The 16,483-nt window shown below is 38.5% G+C and overlaps 2 protein-coding genes across 4 annotated transcripts in view; one reads left to right on the top strand and one right to left on the bottom strand.

The window, feature by feature from the left end:
- LOC105387263 (mannosyl-oligosaccharide alpha-1,2-mannosidase IA) overlaps nt 1-16,483 on the bottom strand; it is a 68,534-nt gene that overhangs the window by 46,835 nt on the left and 5,216 nt on the right. The gene's annotated exons all lie outside the window — the stretch shown is intronic.
- LOC119690330 lies at nt 2,160-12,398 on the top strand. 3 transcript variants are annotated; one of them, XM_048623044.1, is made up of 3 exons: nt 2,160-2,312; nt 3,015-3,227; nt 3,866-7,560. In XM_048623044.1, exon 3 carries the CDS (start codon nt 4,043-4,045, stop codon nt 7,421-7,423), a length of 3,381 nt encoding a protein of 1,126 aa, XP_048479001.1. In that variant the 5' UTR covers nt 2,160-2,312; nt 3,015-3,227; nt 3,866-4,042; the 3' UTR covers nt 7,424-7,560. The 3 variants fall into 3 exon arrangements, with proteins under 3 accessions (XP_048479001.1, XP_048479002.1, XP_048479000.1); XM_048623045.1 differs by lacking the exon at nt 2,160-2,312 and adding an exon at nt 2,384-2,627; XM_048623043.1 differs by lacking the exons at nt 2,160-2,312; nt 3,015-3,227 and adding an exon at nt 10,317-12,398 and having other exon boundaries at nt 3,914-5,360.

Here is a 16,483-nt window from a genome sequence, read left to right on the forward strand (position 1 = left end):
TACTATAATGCAAAGGTGTAAAAAGTGAACCATCTAAGGTACCTACTGGAGTTTGAAAGTGGAAATCTGTAATTCTAATGTAAGACAGTGTATTTTTTATACATTTGGTATGGGCGAACACATTATTTTATGCATTATATTGCAACACTATCTTTAGAGGTATTTTAACACGGTTTTGTACAGGTTGATCTTAATTCTATTTTTGACTCCAATTGGAATATGTGAGAATATTGATGCATAATTTCCTGTGGATATTAATTTTGGTTAAGTTGATAAGGTAATTACTTATTAATTAGAATAATCATATTTTACGTTATCTAACTGTTTTTAGATATCAATTACTCACAATATTAGCCATAGCTGTAACTCACCGACAGTTACCTCTGAACGAGCCTTTACAAATCACTCTACAGCGTGTTTTTACTTCGAATGTGTGTTGTGAGGTCGCGGCCTAACGGCACAGCGTAACAAACAGAATTGGTCATTTTATAAATCTTTCTTGTTGAAAGGAAGAAAACATAAGATTTTTTTTATAGCTCTTTATCAACTTTCATTGTGAATACTTTCTAGGGTTTGAGAAGGCCCGCGTCCTGAAGAGGACCATTTAAGGGATGTTTGTGTGGTTCTACCTTTTTTGGCATAAGATTTTTTTGCCTAATCTCGTATTGCATAGTAACGTTTGGTCAAAGTCTCGTTACGCCGAAAATCGTATGGCATAAATCTCGTTTAGTAAAAAGTTATTTCGCATAACATTGTTTAGCCTAATAATGGTATGGCCAAATCTTGAATAGCCTAATAATGCTATGGCATAGGTTTATACAAAGTAATAATATTCGTTTGGCTTTAACTTTGACGGAGCGTCTCCCTACATAGCGCAAACTGGTGCCTTGTATTGTTTCCGCTGTTTGGAAAACGCTCCGCTCCGCTTCGCTGCGCTCCGCTTTGGTTTTGATGAACATGTGCACCTAACACGCTCCTCCTCGCTTTGCTCGTCGTCGCACCTATTTTTAGGTTTCGATCTCATGGGGTTTGTTATAATTATATTGGTCGTTAACTTTCGATTTTTTGATCATACAATATCGTGATTTTCGGGATGTAGGAGAAAAATACCACAATTTGTACATTTACTACATACTTAATATATTATTTATTAAGATAACATTAGGAGAAACAAGATTATACATAGGTATAGACGAACATAAATTTGAGCAAACGAAACTTAGGTGTTTAAAGATTGTGCCTAAAGAGTTTTAGACGAAACGAGCCTTATGCCACATAAGTCTTGGCAAAGTGATGGTTCGGCCAAAAAAGTTTAGACCATACGAGTTATGCGAAATGAGTTTTGGTCAATAAAGATTATGCCAGATGAGCGGAACCCATGTTTGTGTATGCTGAATCTAACATAATATTAATCGATATAGATGAAGTAAGTAGGTAGGTACTTAAGAAACATTTTTTTTTTTCAATTACTGAAGAGGAAGTACTCTTATAATGTTGATAGAAAATACAAAAAAAAAACATTCCTTTATTCGATGATGTCGAGTTATTGAAAACTGCCTAGGCAATGCTTACTGTTGGCTAGCAACATTAATTATCTATGATTATTATCTATGTTTTCTATATTTCATATCATTGTCTATGTTCAACTTCCTCTTCCGTTTCTGCTCTTCACACGAAAATACACGGATCAATCACAATTCCCGTTTATTATTACTCCCACGAGCTTCAAGCACCCCCAGGGCCTACAAACCAACCACATACAGTCCACTCCGCTCCATGGTCCTTCGAGCCGGATCGAGGGGTAAGCTGGGAAGTACGACAAACGCAAAATCCGTGCGAACTATTTTCGAGCTTCGCGCCATACAAGTTCAAAAAGGGCGCCATCTTGCAGCTCCACGCAAATTATCCATCGTGGTGTGCAACAAGAACGCAGCGGAAGGTGCAATTTCGATCGTCGAGGTTGGCAAGACTGCGCTGAGATCAGCGCCACCAACAACCAATCAGCGAGCGCGAATCTGCGAGTCTGCGCTGAGAACAGTGCCATCGACCAATCGGCGAGCGCGATTCTGCGGGCCGAGAGCATCCGGCGCACGAAGACACCGCCGACTGTCAGCCGACCCGCCGCAGCCGTCAAAGTCGCAAACGCAAAGTGCAAATCAGAAAAAATTCAACTCGCGCCGCCATTTTTCGGTTGACATCGAACAATATTTTAGTATTAGTGACTATAAGTGCTAAAAGTTAAGTGGTGCAATTGTATTTACAACCAAAAATGGATTTAAAAAAGCTTAAATCCGCAAGGGGCTTCGTAAAAGGTACCATTACACGTTTATATAGCTTCGTTAGAAATGAGTTGTCACAGTTGCCGCTAGAAACTTTGAATCTTAAATTGGATAAAGTAAATAGTGCATTTCTGGAGTACGAATCCCTCAGCAAAGAAATCTTGTGCATAGATCACGAAGATTCTGAGGATTTCGCAAGTGTAGAAGACCAGTTTTATACGATTGCCACCATTTTAAACAAAGAGATAAATTCACGGTCACCACCTCAGATTCCAGCGGCAACTGTACCTTCAACTCCAGCTACAAGTGCAATAAAGTTACCTCCTATAGATATACAAACTTTCACAGGTAAATTCATAGATTATGTACCATTTATAAACATATTCATGTCACTAATTGACAACAACAATAGTCTAGATAACATCCAAAAACTGTATTATCTCAGATCATTTGTGAGAGAAGAGCCTTTTGATCTCATCAAGAACCTGCCATTGGTAGGTGAAAGCTATCAGGAAGCTCTTAAACTCCTTAAAAATAGATATGAGAATAAGAACAGAATTGTCAATGAACACATATGCAACCTTCTAGATTTGAGGACAGTAGGAAAATCTACAGCAAGCAACTTAAGAGAGTTTGTATCAGCTATTAGGCAACAAGTAGCCGCCATAAAAAACCACAATCCAAACATCATATACTGGGATCACATACTAACATGTATAATTCTGCGCAAATTAGATGGTTATACGTCTCGGGCATATCAACTCGAGCGGGACCTGGACGCCGAACCCAGCCTGGAGGATTTGCTCTGCTATCTGGACAAAAGGGCTCTGGCGCTGGAGGGCACCGACCAGGGTCTTCACCACCAACAACCCCAAGCAAGATGGTCGAACTACGGGAAGGTAGCAGCACACGCAGCCGCAGCTGACAAGCTGCCAACCTGCTTAAATTGTAAGTCGACAAATCATAAGCTATTTAATTGCAAACAGTTTCAGTTGATGGCGAGCAAGGAGAGGATAGATTTTGTTAAACAAAATAAGCTGTGCAATGTCTGTCTTGGTGCGCATTTTTCAAAGTGTAGGTTTCACTTCAGATGTGCTGAGTGCAAAGGACCCCACAACACTCTGGTGAATTACAATGAGCCTGCCCTCGCACCTCCTGTTACTTTAACAGGCAATAATAACAGTAATGTACTTTTACCCACAGCTAGAGTGAAGGCTATTGCAAAGGATGGTACAGAGGTTCATTTCAAAGCACTACTGGACAGTGGATCTCAAGTTTCAATAGTCACCTCAAAACTAGTCCAGCTCTTGGGTTTAACTCCCAAACAAAGTGCCACAAATATAATAGGCATATCAAATGCAAAGAACCATTTGAAATACTGCGTCCCGTTGGAGATTCATTCACTGAAATCAGCCTTCAAGACCACAGTAACCTGTCACGTCACCGATCAGATTACCTCTCAACTGCCCCAATCTAAAATCAATTTAGATGAGTTACAGCTTCCATCTAACATTGAATGGGCAGACGAGCAATTCAATGTGCCAAGTGACATTCACATGTTAATGGGTGCCAACATAATGTTTCAGGTGCTATTGCCGGAGAAGAGCAGTGTGACTCCTGCCAACAACAGCGGGAAGCAGTCGCCAGCTCAGACTGATCTGCACATCTTTAACACACACTTCGGCCACATCATCGGAGGGAGTCTGCCGACAGGTTCCATTAAGGGTCAAATATTATGTAATAAGGTAGTGCTAAAATGTGAAATGGATCTCAATGAAACACTAGGCCAATTTTGGACAAATGAAAAAGTACCTGAAATATTTTCAGAGAAGTCTCCAGAACATGAGCTCTGTGAGCAAATATTCCAAAATTCAGTAGAACTCAAAGATAAACAGTTTCAAGTTCCATTGCCCTTGAAATTACCTCTGTCTGAAGTAAAAGAGACACTAGGTGATTCATTTAATTTGGCTCTGAAAAGATTTCATAACTTAGAAAAGAAATTAATGGCAAACCCAGAGCTATTCATGCAATATAAACAATTCATACATGAATTTTTATCTCTTGGTCATGGTCACTATGTCGACATTGAGATGTATGACATCAATAAACAGGCAGCTTACTACATGCCTCACCATGCAATAATTAAGCCAGAGAGTAAAACAACAAAAGTACGCTCGGTGTTTGATGCGAGCATGAAAACAAACAAAAAAGTATCATTGAATGACTTACAGTTGAATGGTCCTGTGGTTCAGAGAGATCTATTTGATATTATGCTGTTGTTCAGATTAGGTAGGTATACCATTACCTCAGACATCAAGCGCATGTTCAGGAACATCCTGGTAGATCCAGCGTTCACATCGCTGCAAAACATTCTCTGGAGGGACGATCCCAGTCAACCTATAAAATGCATTAGACTAGATAGGGTAACCTATGGTCTCAAGAGTTCGAGTTATTTAGCTACTAGATGTTTAATAGAACTAGCTAACAGGTATGAGAATGAATATCCCTTAGCTGCATTCATACTAAGGAACAACACTTATGTCGACGACGTGTTGTATTCTCACAATGATTTAGCCACAGTACGTGAAGCTAAACAACAATTATGCTCGTTATTGAGTTTAGGCAGTTTTAACACTCATAAGTGGTCCTCCAACAACGAGTTGGTTTTGTCAGATATACCATTGGAGGATCAACACTTTGACAGTATTGATTTGCAAAAAGACAACTACAATATGAAAACCCTAGGTCTTCAGATTAATACTAAAGAGGATAATTTTATCATAACTTCACCAGGAATGTTCGATACAAATCTACTCACAAAAAGAAGCATACTTAGTTATATAGGTAGGTGCTACGATCCGATCGGTTTCATAAATCCGATAATAGTAGTAGCAAAATCAATAATGCAGAAGTTATGGATCAACAACACAGATTGGAATTCATGCCCTCCAACTGATGTAGAAAGGGAATGGATCCAATTCACCGAAGACTTAAGAGTCATGGAACCAATTCAAATCAATAGAAATGTAAGGTTTTCAGACGAAGACACAGTGGAGTTGATCGGGTTTGCAGATGCATCCAGTTCCACGGCACACGGTTGTTGCATCTATCTGCGAGTAACCACCCCAACAGGTAATACCACGTTACATCTACTCTGTTCTAAGTCTAGAATAAACCCTATACAAAAAAAGGGGATGACAGTGCCAAGGCTCGAATTGAATGCCGCACTATTGTTATCTAAATTAATGTCGAAAACATACGACACATTAAAATTAAAAGTTAATGTGAGCAAAGTTTACTTATTTAGTGACTTACAGATTGTCCTAGCATGGCTCAAAATGGAATTAACGAATTTACAAGCATATGTCGCAAACAGAGTAAATGTAATCCGTCAGCACACCGTCAGCTGGCAATGGTTGTATATTAGTACTGATAATAACCCAGCTGACCTCGTAAGCAGAGGCGTCAGGCCGCATGAGCTGTCAAGTTGCGAGCAATGGTGGCACGGCCCACGTTTCCTGAATGACAGTGAGTATAACTTTCCTATTACTGAAACGAACACTTCACCTGATTTACCAGAAGTGAAGCACTGCTTGGTGCTCTCCAGCGACCACGGGTCTCACACAGGCCCGCTCGAGTATGTATTGGAGCGCTTAGTCAGCAATTGTTCTGATCTTAGAAAGATGGTTAGACTCTTAGCATACATATTGCGATTTCTAAACAATATGAATAAAAATAAAACTAAAATAAATCACGACTATTTGTCTAGTGCTGAATTAAATTCCGCTTTAATGCTTATAATAAAGTACGAACAACATAAATATTTCGAAACAGAGATAGATTCTTTGTGCAAAAATTACAATCTAAAAGGAAACTTGTCAAATTTACATCCTTTTGTAGATAACGAAGGCCTCCTGCGCGTAGGTGGTAGACTTGACCATGCTGATATAACTTACAACCAAAAACATCCAGTTATATTACCAAGAGAATCTCACATTACTACACTGCTTATTAGAAGTGAGCATGAAAGACTACTGCACGCAGGCCCTAAGCTATTATTATCTAGTTTAAATCAAAGATTTTGGATTTGTAATGGATTATCAGAAGTTAAAAAAATAACTCACAAATGTATTACATGTTTCAGACAAAAGGCTACAGTAGCCAAACAACTCATGGGTTCATTACCGGCTAGTAGAGTAACCTCTACCAATAGAGCTTTCGTGCGAGTAGGTGTAGACTTCGCTGGACCTATCGATGTTAAATTGTCACGCGTAAGACGCTCAGTAATTGGAAAAGGTTACATCTGCGTTTTTGTATGTTTTACAACAAAAGCTATTCACCTCGAGCTAGCTTCAGATTTAACCACCGACACGTTTCTCGCTTGTCTGCGAAGACAAATATCGAGGAGAGGTCTTATGACTGAAATACATTGTGACAATGCTAGCACATTCAAAGGTGCCAATAATCAATTAAACGAACTCTATAAGTTGCAAAGCTCACAAAATCACCGTCAGCAAGTTTATAATTTCGCTTCTCAACAGGGTATTCAATTCCATTACATACCATGTTATTCACCGACGTACGGAGGCATATGGGAATCGTCCGTGAAAAGTACAAAGTACCACCTGAAAAGGGTGATAGGTAAAAATGTGTTAACCTACGAACAGTTAAGTACTGTGCTGTGTGAAATCGAAGCAGTCCTCAACTCTAGACCGTTGCTACCCTTGACCGCTGACCCAACTGACTACTCTTACCTTACACCAGGTCATTTTTTAATTGGTAACGCCTTAATGATGTACCCTGAAAGCGATATCACTAATATCCCACAAAATAGATTAAAGTTTTGGCAAATTTGTACTCAAATCAAACAATCATTTTGGAAAGTCTGGCACAAAAACTATTTAAATGTATTACAAAATAGACCTAAGTGGAAATTTGATGTATGTAATGTTAAACTAGGTAGTCTAGTTATTTTAAAAGAGGACAACGCACCTCCAATGATGTGGCCCATGGCCAGGATTGTAAAACTCTTCCCCGGGCATGACAGCAAGGTTAGAGCTGTAGAAGTGAGAACTACTAATAATAAGTCTCACATTAGGGCTATAAATAAAATTTGCATATTACCTATTGAGGATAATATTTAGTAAGCAATTAATTTTAAGTACTTGTTAATGTAGTTATAATTCAACCTAACTTTGATGTTATTGTTTAACTGTTTTGTTAATACCATTGTTATTATTGTGTTTTATTAGATAACTACATGTGTAATTTCCCTTTGTTGTTAATATAGTATAACATCAGTTGTTAATGTTGGCTAGCAACATTAATTATCTATGATTATTATCTATGTTTTCTATATTTCATATCATTGTCTATGTTCAACTTCCTCTTCCGTTTCTGCTCTTCACACGAAAATACACGGATCAATCACAATTCCCGTTTATTATTACTCCCACGAGCTTCAAGCACCCCCAGGGCCTACAAACCAACCACATACAGTCCACTCCGCTCCATGGTCCTTCGAGCCGGATCGAGGGGTAAGCTGGGAAGTACGACAAACGCAAAATCCGTGCGAACTATTTTCGAGCTTCGCGCCATACAAGTTCAAAAAGGGCGCCATCTTGCAGCTCCACGCAAATTATCCATCGTGGTGTGCAACAAGAACGCAGCGGAAGGTGCAATTTCGATCGTCGAGGTTGGCAAGACTGCGCTGAGATCAGCGCCACCAACAACCAATCAGCGAGCGCGAATCTGCGAGTCTGCGCTGAGAACAGTGCCATCGACCAATCGGCGAGCGCGATTCTGCGGGCCGAGAGCATCCGGCGCACGAAGACACCGCCGACTGTCAGCCGACCCGCCGCAGCCGTCAAAGTCGCAAACGCAAAGTGCAAATCAGAAAAAATTCAACTCGCGCCGCCATTTTTCGGTTGACATCGAACAATATTTTAGTATTAGTGACTATAAGTGCTAAAAGTTAAGTGGTGCAATTGTATTTACAACCAAAAATGGATTTAAAAAAGCTTAAATCCGCAAGGGGCTTCGTAAAAGGTACCATTACACGTTTATATAGCTTCGTTAGAAATGAGTTGTCACAGTTGCCGCTAGAAACTTTGAATCTTAAATTGGATAAAGTAAATAGTGCATTTCTGGAGTACGAATCCCTCAGCAAAGAAATCTTGTGCATAGATCACGAAGATTCTGAGGATTTCGCAAGTGTAGAAGACCAGTTTTATACGATTGCCACCATTTTAAACAAAGAGATAAATTCACGGTCACCACCTCAGATTCCAGCGGCAACTGTACCTTCAACTCCAGCTACAAGTGCAATAAAGTTACCTCCTATAGATATACAAACTTTCACAGGTAAATTCATAGATTATGTACCATTTATAAACATATTCATGTCACTTATTGACAACAACAATAGTCTAGATAACATCCAAAAACTGTATTATCTCAGATCATTTGTGAGAGAAGAGCCTTTTGATCTCATCAAGAACCTGCCATTGGTAGGTGAAAGCTATCAGGAAGCTCTTAAACTCCTTAAAAATAGATATGAGAATAAGAACAGAATTGTCAATGAACATATATGCAACCTTCTGGATTTGAGGACCGTAGGAAAATCAACAGCAGGCAACTTAAGAGAGTTTGTATCAGCTATTAGGCAACAAGTAGCCGCCATAAAAAATCACAATCCAAACATCATATACTGGGATCACATACTAACATGTATAATTCTGCGCAAATTAGATGGCTATACGTCTCGGGCATATCAACTCGAGCGGGACCTGGACGCCGAACCCAGCCTGGAGGATTTACTCTGCTATCTGGACAAAAGGGCTCTGGCGCTGGAGGGCACCGACCAGGGTCTTCACCAACAACAACCCCAAGCAAGATACGGGAAGGTAGCAGCACACGCAGCCGCAGCTGACAAGCCGCCAACCTGCTTAAATTGTAAGTCGACAAATCATAAGCTATTTAATTGCAAACAGTTTCAGTTGATGGCGAGCAAGGAGAGGATAGATTTTGTTAAAGAAAAAAAGCTGTGCAATGTCTGTCTTGGTGCGCATTTTTCAAAGTGTAGGTTTCACTTCAGATGTGCTGAGTGCAAAGGACCCCACAACACTCTGGTGCATTACAATGAGCCTGCCCTCGCACCTCCTGTTACTTTAACAGGCAATAATAACAGTAATGTACTTTTACCCACAGCTAGAGTGAAGGCTATTGCAAAGGATGGTACAGAGGTTCATTTCAAAGCACTACTGGACAGTGGATCTCAAGTTTCAATAGTCACCTCAAAACTAGTCCAGCTCTTGGGTTTAACTCCCAAACAAAGTGCCACAAATATAATAGGCATATCAAATGCAAAGAACCATTTGAAATACTGCGTCCCGTTGGAGATTCATTCACTGAAATCAGCCTTCAAGACCACAGTAACCTGTCACGTCACCGATCAGATTACCTCTCAACTGCCCCAATCTAAAATCAATTTAGATGAGTTACAGCTTCCATCTAACATTGAATGGGCAGACGAGCAATTCAATGTGCCAAGTGACATTCACATGTTAATGGGTGCCAACATAATGTTTCAGGTGCTACTGCCGGAGAAGAGCAGTGTGACTCCTGCCAACAACAGCGGGAAGCAGTCGCCAGCTCAGAATGATCTGCACATCTTTAACACACACTTCGGCCACATCATCGGAGGGAGTCTGCCGACAGGTTCCATTAAGGGTCAAATATTATGTAATAAGGTAGTGCTAAAATGTGAAATGGATCTCAATGAAACACTAGGCCAATTTTGGACAAATGAAAAAGTACCTGAAATATTTTCAGAGAAGTCTCCAGAACATGAGCTCTGTGAGCAAATATTCCAAAATTCAGTAGAACTCAAAGATAAACAGTTTCAAGTTCCATTGCCCTTGAAATCACCTAGTGTCTCTTTTACTTCAGACAGAGGTAATTTCAAGGGCAATGGAACTTGAAACTGTTTATTTTTGAGTTCTACTGAATTTTGGAATATTTGCTCACAGAGCTCATGTTCCACGGCACACGGTTGTTGCATCTATCTGCGAGTAACCACCCCAACAGGTAATACCACGTTACATCTACTCTGTTCTAAGTCTAGAATAAACCCTATACAAAAAAAGGGGATGACAGTGCCAAGGCTCGAATTGAATGCCGCACTATTGTTATCTAAATTAATGTCGAAAACATACGACACATTAAAATTAAAAGTTAATGTGAGCAAAGTTTACTTATTTAGTGACTCACAGATTGTCCTAGCATGGCTCAAAATGGAATTAACGAATTTACAAGCATATGTCGCAAACAGAGTAAATGTAATCCGTCAGCACACCGTCAGCTGGCAATGGTTGTATATTAGTACTGATAATAACCCAGCTGACCTCGTAAGCAGAGGCGTCAGGCCGCATGAGCTGTCAAGTTGCGAGCAATGGTGGCACGGCCCACGTTTCCTGAATGACAGTGAGTATAACTTTCCTATTACTGAAACGAACACTTCATCTGATTTACCAGAAGTGAAGCACTGCTTAGTGCTCTCCAGCGACCACGGGTCTCACACAGGCCCGCTCGAGTATGTGTTGGAGCGCTTAGTCAGCAATTGTTCTGATCTTAGAAAGATGGTTAGACTCTTAGCATACATATTGCGATTTCTAAACAATATGAATAAAAATAAAACTAAAATAAATCACGACTATTTGTCTAGTGCTGAATTAAATTCCGCTTTAATGCTTATAATAAAGTACGAACAACATAAATATTTCGAAACAGAGATAGATTCTTTGTGCAAAAATAACAATCTAAAAGGAAACTTGTCAAATTTACATCCTTTTGTAGATAACGAAGGCCTCCTGCGCGTAGGTGGTAGACTTGACCATGCTGATATAACTTACAACCAAAAACATCCAGTTATATTACCAAGAGAATCTCACATTACTACACTGCTTATTAGAAGTGAGCATGAAAGACTACTGCACGCAGGCCCTAAGCTATTATTATCTAGTTTAAATCAAAGTTTTTGGATTTGTAATGGATTATCAGAAGTTAAAAAAATAACTCACAAATGTATTACATGTTTCAGACAAAAGGCTACAGTAGCCAAACAACTCATGGGTTCATTACCGGCTAGTAGAGTAACCTCTACCAATAGAGCTTTCGTGCGAGTAGGTGTAGACTTCGCTGGACCTATCGATGTTAAATTGTCACGCGTAAGACGCTCAGTAATTGGAAAAGGTTACATCTGCGTTTTTGTATGTTTTACAACAAAAGCTATTCACCTCGAGCTAGCTTCAGATTTAACCACCGACACGTTTCTCGCTTGCCTGCGAAGACAAATTTCGAGGAGAGGTCTTATGACTGAAATACATTGTGACAATGCTAGCACATTCAAAGGTGCCAATAATCAATTAAACGAACTCTATAAGTTGCAAAGCTCACAAAATCACCGTCAGCAAGTTTATAATTTCGCTTCTCAACAGGGTATTCAATTCCATTACATACCATGTTATTCACCGACGTACGGAGGGATATGGGAATCGTCCGTGAAAAGTACAAAGTACCACCTGAAAAGGGTGATAGGTAAAAATGTGTTAACCTACGAACAGTTAAGTACTGTGCTGTGTGAAATCGAAGCAGTCCTCAACTCTAGACCGTTGCTACCCTTGACCGCTGACCCAACTGACTACTCTTACCTTACACCAGGTCATTTTTTAATTGGTAACGCCTTAATGATGTACCCTGAAAGCGATATCACTAATATCCCACAAAATACATTAAAGTTTTGGCAAATTTGTACTCAAATCAAACAATCATTTTGGAAAGTCTGGCACAAAAACTATTTAAATGTATTACAAAATAGACCTAAGTGGAAATTTGATGTATGTAATGTTAAACTAGGTAGTCTAGTTATTTTAAAAGAGGACAACGCACCTCCAATGATGTGGCCCATGGCCAGGATTGTAAAACTCTTCCCCGGGCATGACAGCAAGGTTAGAGCTGTAGAAGTGAGAACTCCTAATAATAAGTCTCACATTAGGGCTATAAATAAAATTTGCATATTACCTATTGAGGATAATATTTAGTAAGTAATTAATTTTAAGTACTTGTTAATGTAGTTGTAATTCAACCTAACTTTGATGTTATTGTTAAACTGTTTTGTTAACACCATTGTTATTATTGTGTTTTATTAGATAACTACATGTGTAATTTCCCTTTGTTGTTAATATAGTATAACATCAGTTGTTAATATACTTAATGTTGTGTTTTGAATGTTATTTCCAAATACGTATAGGTATATTATTAAAAACCCATTATTGTAAAAGTAAATTGATACCTAAAGATGTTAAGTACATAGGCACATAGTTAAATTTCATACATTTATTAAGAAAAATGTTATTTGTTTTCTCATCTTGTGAGGCCGCAGCATGTTGGCTAGCAACATTAATTATCTATGATTATTGTCTATGTTTTCTATATTTCATGTCATTGTCTATGTTCAACTTCCTCTTCCGTTTCTGCTCTTCACACGAAAATACACGGATCAATCACAATTCCCGTTTATTATTACTCCCACGAGCTTCAAGCACCCCCAGGGCCTACAAACCAACCACATACAGTCCACTCCGCTCCATTTTGAATGTTATTTCCAAATACCTATATTATTAATAAAAAACCATTATTGTAAAAGTAAATTGATACCTAAAGGTGTTAAGTACATAGGCACATAGTTATATTTCATATATTTCTCATATTTGCAACGCGTAAATTATGGTGATCAAAATATGTTTAGATGTTTCTGTTGTGAAACCAGTCAGACTACGCCTACCGCGACGTATTGAGTGCGACTACTGCTGACTGAACCTCAGCTGTGCTATCTGTTCTTGCGACAGTTCCGTTACTCTGTTAGCGCCATGCGTCTACGTGCTTCTAGAGACCGTTTCACCTAATACCACATCTGACAAAATCCTTATTGCATTGGTACAAGGTTAGTTTTTGTTTGTTCCAGAAGTTTTATTTGATGAAACGCACTCTATGTGTCGAGGATATTGTGTGGGATTTACTGTTTTTACTTCACTTCTAGACTAGCTGTTCCCGCGAAGCGATCGCCTACTTACCCGCGGGAATTCCGGGATAAAACGTCGCCTATGTATTAATCCAGGGCGCTAGCTTCCTACTTAAGAAATTTCAAGCAAATTGGTTAAGCAAGAATACATTCTGTAAAAACATCCCATCAAAATGTATACGCCCAGTTATGGTTTTTAAAGGTTACGTTATCTATGCGTTATATATTTACGGTGCGGTGATTAGATTTCAGAGGCGTAACTTCAAAGTAATTTTCCTTTTTTTACTCCGAAAGAAAACAGATTATGAAACATTATAAGTACCTAAGTAAACCGCAGAAGTAAGCAAAAGCTAAAATCATAGGCTTCTTTTTTAACTCAAAGGGAAATGGGATCAAACGAAGTTAGCGAGCGACAAAATGAATTCCGTGAACTTCGATATTTCTGGAGGTGGACCATAATATTATTTCGTGAAAAATTCTTAGAATATAATACTTACGTGATAATATTTTATTATAAATATTTGACCTACGGATGAAAAAAATTATATTCATGTTTCTTTGATGAATATTACCTAATACTCACAGGAGAAACGCTTGAATTGAGATAAAGGTCCATCTCATCTAGGTATTATACCTACTTACTAATTTAATATTATAAATAACAAAGTATGTTTGTATATTTATTCAACTTTCACGTTTTAACGGCAATTTTATGGTATGTCCAACTTATACCGGACCCAATACAACTATGTGAATAATCTCGTTATTTCCAACTTAAGGATACCAATTTTCGCATGTAGGGACATGGGCGACAAGCTAAATATAAGCTATGTTTGGCCAAACAGATAGAATACCTGCTACGGTACAAACTTGATGTGAACTAAAATGCCATCCAGTTCTTAAGTTATTTAAACGTAATCGCATGATATTTTTGAGTTCAGATCTCTAAAATGAATATAAAATATAAAGTGTCCAAATCCCTTTAACTAATAGTAGCGTAGTCAAATATTTAACGACATGTTTTTGGAGTAATTTGGCGCTATGTCACTGAACTTTGTCATTGCTCGTGAGTGTATAAAATACCCAACTTGTGTCTGGGGTCACTCTAGCTTCACGAAAACGAAGTGGAAACGAACGGAGCCCTGTTACGCGAACCATAAATCTTACCCTAACGTACCGAAAGCATGACGGCATCTCTCTGTGACTTGGTATAAATTTCGTCTAGCAAGAGTACCTAAGCACTAGCACACGCGGCCATACGCTGCGTGCCGTCTCGTGGTCACTAGCAGACACTCTCCGAATTAGTGTCAACCACCTGTACTGTAATGTACTGTACGCGCGAGAGCCTTCACTTTTACTTTATATAAAAGAGGTACTTTTATGTGTTTTATTGAAAATTTAGATTTTATAACTTTTGTGAGAGTAATTTTCTTCTATGATTTATCCATCGCGCTTCGCCTCCAAATGTTAAGATAAAACAGAAAAGAAAACTCGTTGGGAAAAGGGAATAGAGATCAAACTTTTTTTGTGACAAAACACTGATCAAATTGTTTCTTCTTACAAATATTTTAAATGCGACATGTGTTTTTTCGGCCTCGAAACATGCCGACAAAAGCTAAAATTACTACATACAAAAGTGCCAGTGTATGTAACATATTTATAAAATAAATGTGAGTAATATTAAGTCAGCCGCACTGTAGTTTCAGTCATCCATCATTCGGAGTAACGACCGCCCGAAACTCCACGTTTTATGATGTTATTGTATCGCTAAATACGTTTCTACGGTTTTACAGTTATTTTACAACCGGACTCTACAAAATCGAAATGTTCCTATCTATCATTTTATTATTGCCTTGCCCAGATATCTATCTATCATTTTGTTATTGATATAGTACGTTTCACGGGCAGATTCGGTTCGGTAGTGTTACTTTGTCGCAGCTACAACATGATCCACTGTACGTGTAGATCTGAGGTAGATACAGCACGGGTGAGTTGTAAGTATTAGGATGATATGTAAGTTAAGTTATCAACCCCCGAGTCTTTAATAGTATGTAAATTTAGATATAAGTCTCCTAACTCGTATTTTTCATTTCTTATTAATGAGGTCCTCTCCGAAGTTTCTCTAACTCTGGTAAGCAGCAGTATTTTACTGTCATGTTTATTGTACTCGTATCTTTAATTATCCTAGTATTTGTTTGTATTATACCAAATATTTTGCCAAGGATTTCTGCGCAGTATAATTTGTATAATAATAAAAATCATTATACAGTAAATAAACTTTCTGTATCGCGTACGTACTGAAACGTTAATCACGATCGAATTGATAACAAAATTGCCAATTATTTGCGGTCATTTAGTTGCGAAAACAATTATGATATTCATTGGATTCAGGGTAATTTAAACTTTTATCAGGATAGGAATAAATTATAAAAATTATCATTTGTTATATATATGTCGTAGGCATCTGGTTTAATCTCCTGTTTGATTGAACCGCTAGTCCGTTCATTGGATGACGCTATTCAGTTGTATGACTAGGCCGAACGTTGATTGTACAAGCGTCACAAAACGTCCAACTAGTTAGCGGACTTAAAATCAGTCAGGTGGTGAATAAAACAAATATGGCGTCTAACAGCGAACAGCTGACACAAAAAGCACTTGTATTGTTATTTTTTGCAAATAAATTAGGTTTAAAGTGCGTTATTTATGTTAAAATAGTGTGACAACATGGATTTACCTATTATTACTCCGCCGGCGGATAGTTTCAAAGAAAAAAATCTGCTGATACTGGATAATTATGAACAACAATATCGAGGTACCTACGTTTATTGTTATTGTTTAGTTAATTTGTGAGATGAGAGCTTTGTAACATAGTATTTTTGTTGACTCTTGTCTGGTCATGTTCATCCTAACCAGACATTACAAATTTGCTATACTATATCCCATTTAACGACTTCGCTGAATAACGTTCAGTCAAGACGTTGGACGTTACAGTCAACCACTTGACGAGTTGTTCTTTAGTCATTCAACTGAGTAGCGTCATCCAATGAACGGGCTAGCGGTTCAATCAAACAGGAGATTAAACCAGATGCCTGCGACATATATAAGACCAAAAATATTGCCATGA

Source organism: Plutella xylostella, chromosome 9 (genome assembly GCF_932276165.1).
Source record: "Plutella xylostella chromosome 9, ilPluXylo3.1, whole genome shotgun sequence".
Classification (NCBI taxonomy): domain Eukaryota; kingdom Metazoa; phylum Arthropoda; class Insecta; order Lepidoptera; family Plutellidae; genus Plutella; species Plutella xylostella.

What these genes read in the sequence shown, in the direction of transcription:
- LOC119690330 (XM_048623044.1), top strand. Translation starts at nt 4,043, where the DNA reads ATGGATCTCAATGAAACACTAGGCCAATTTTGGACAAATGAAAAAGTA.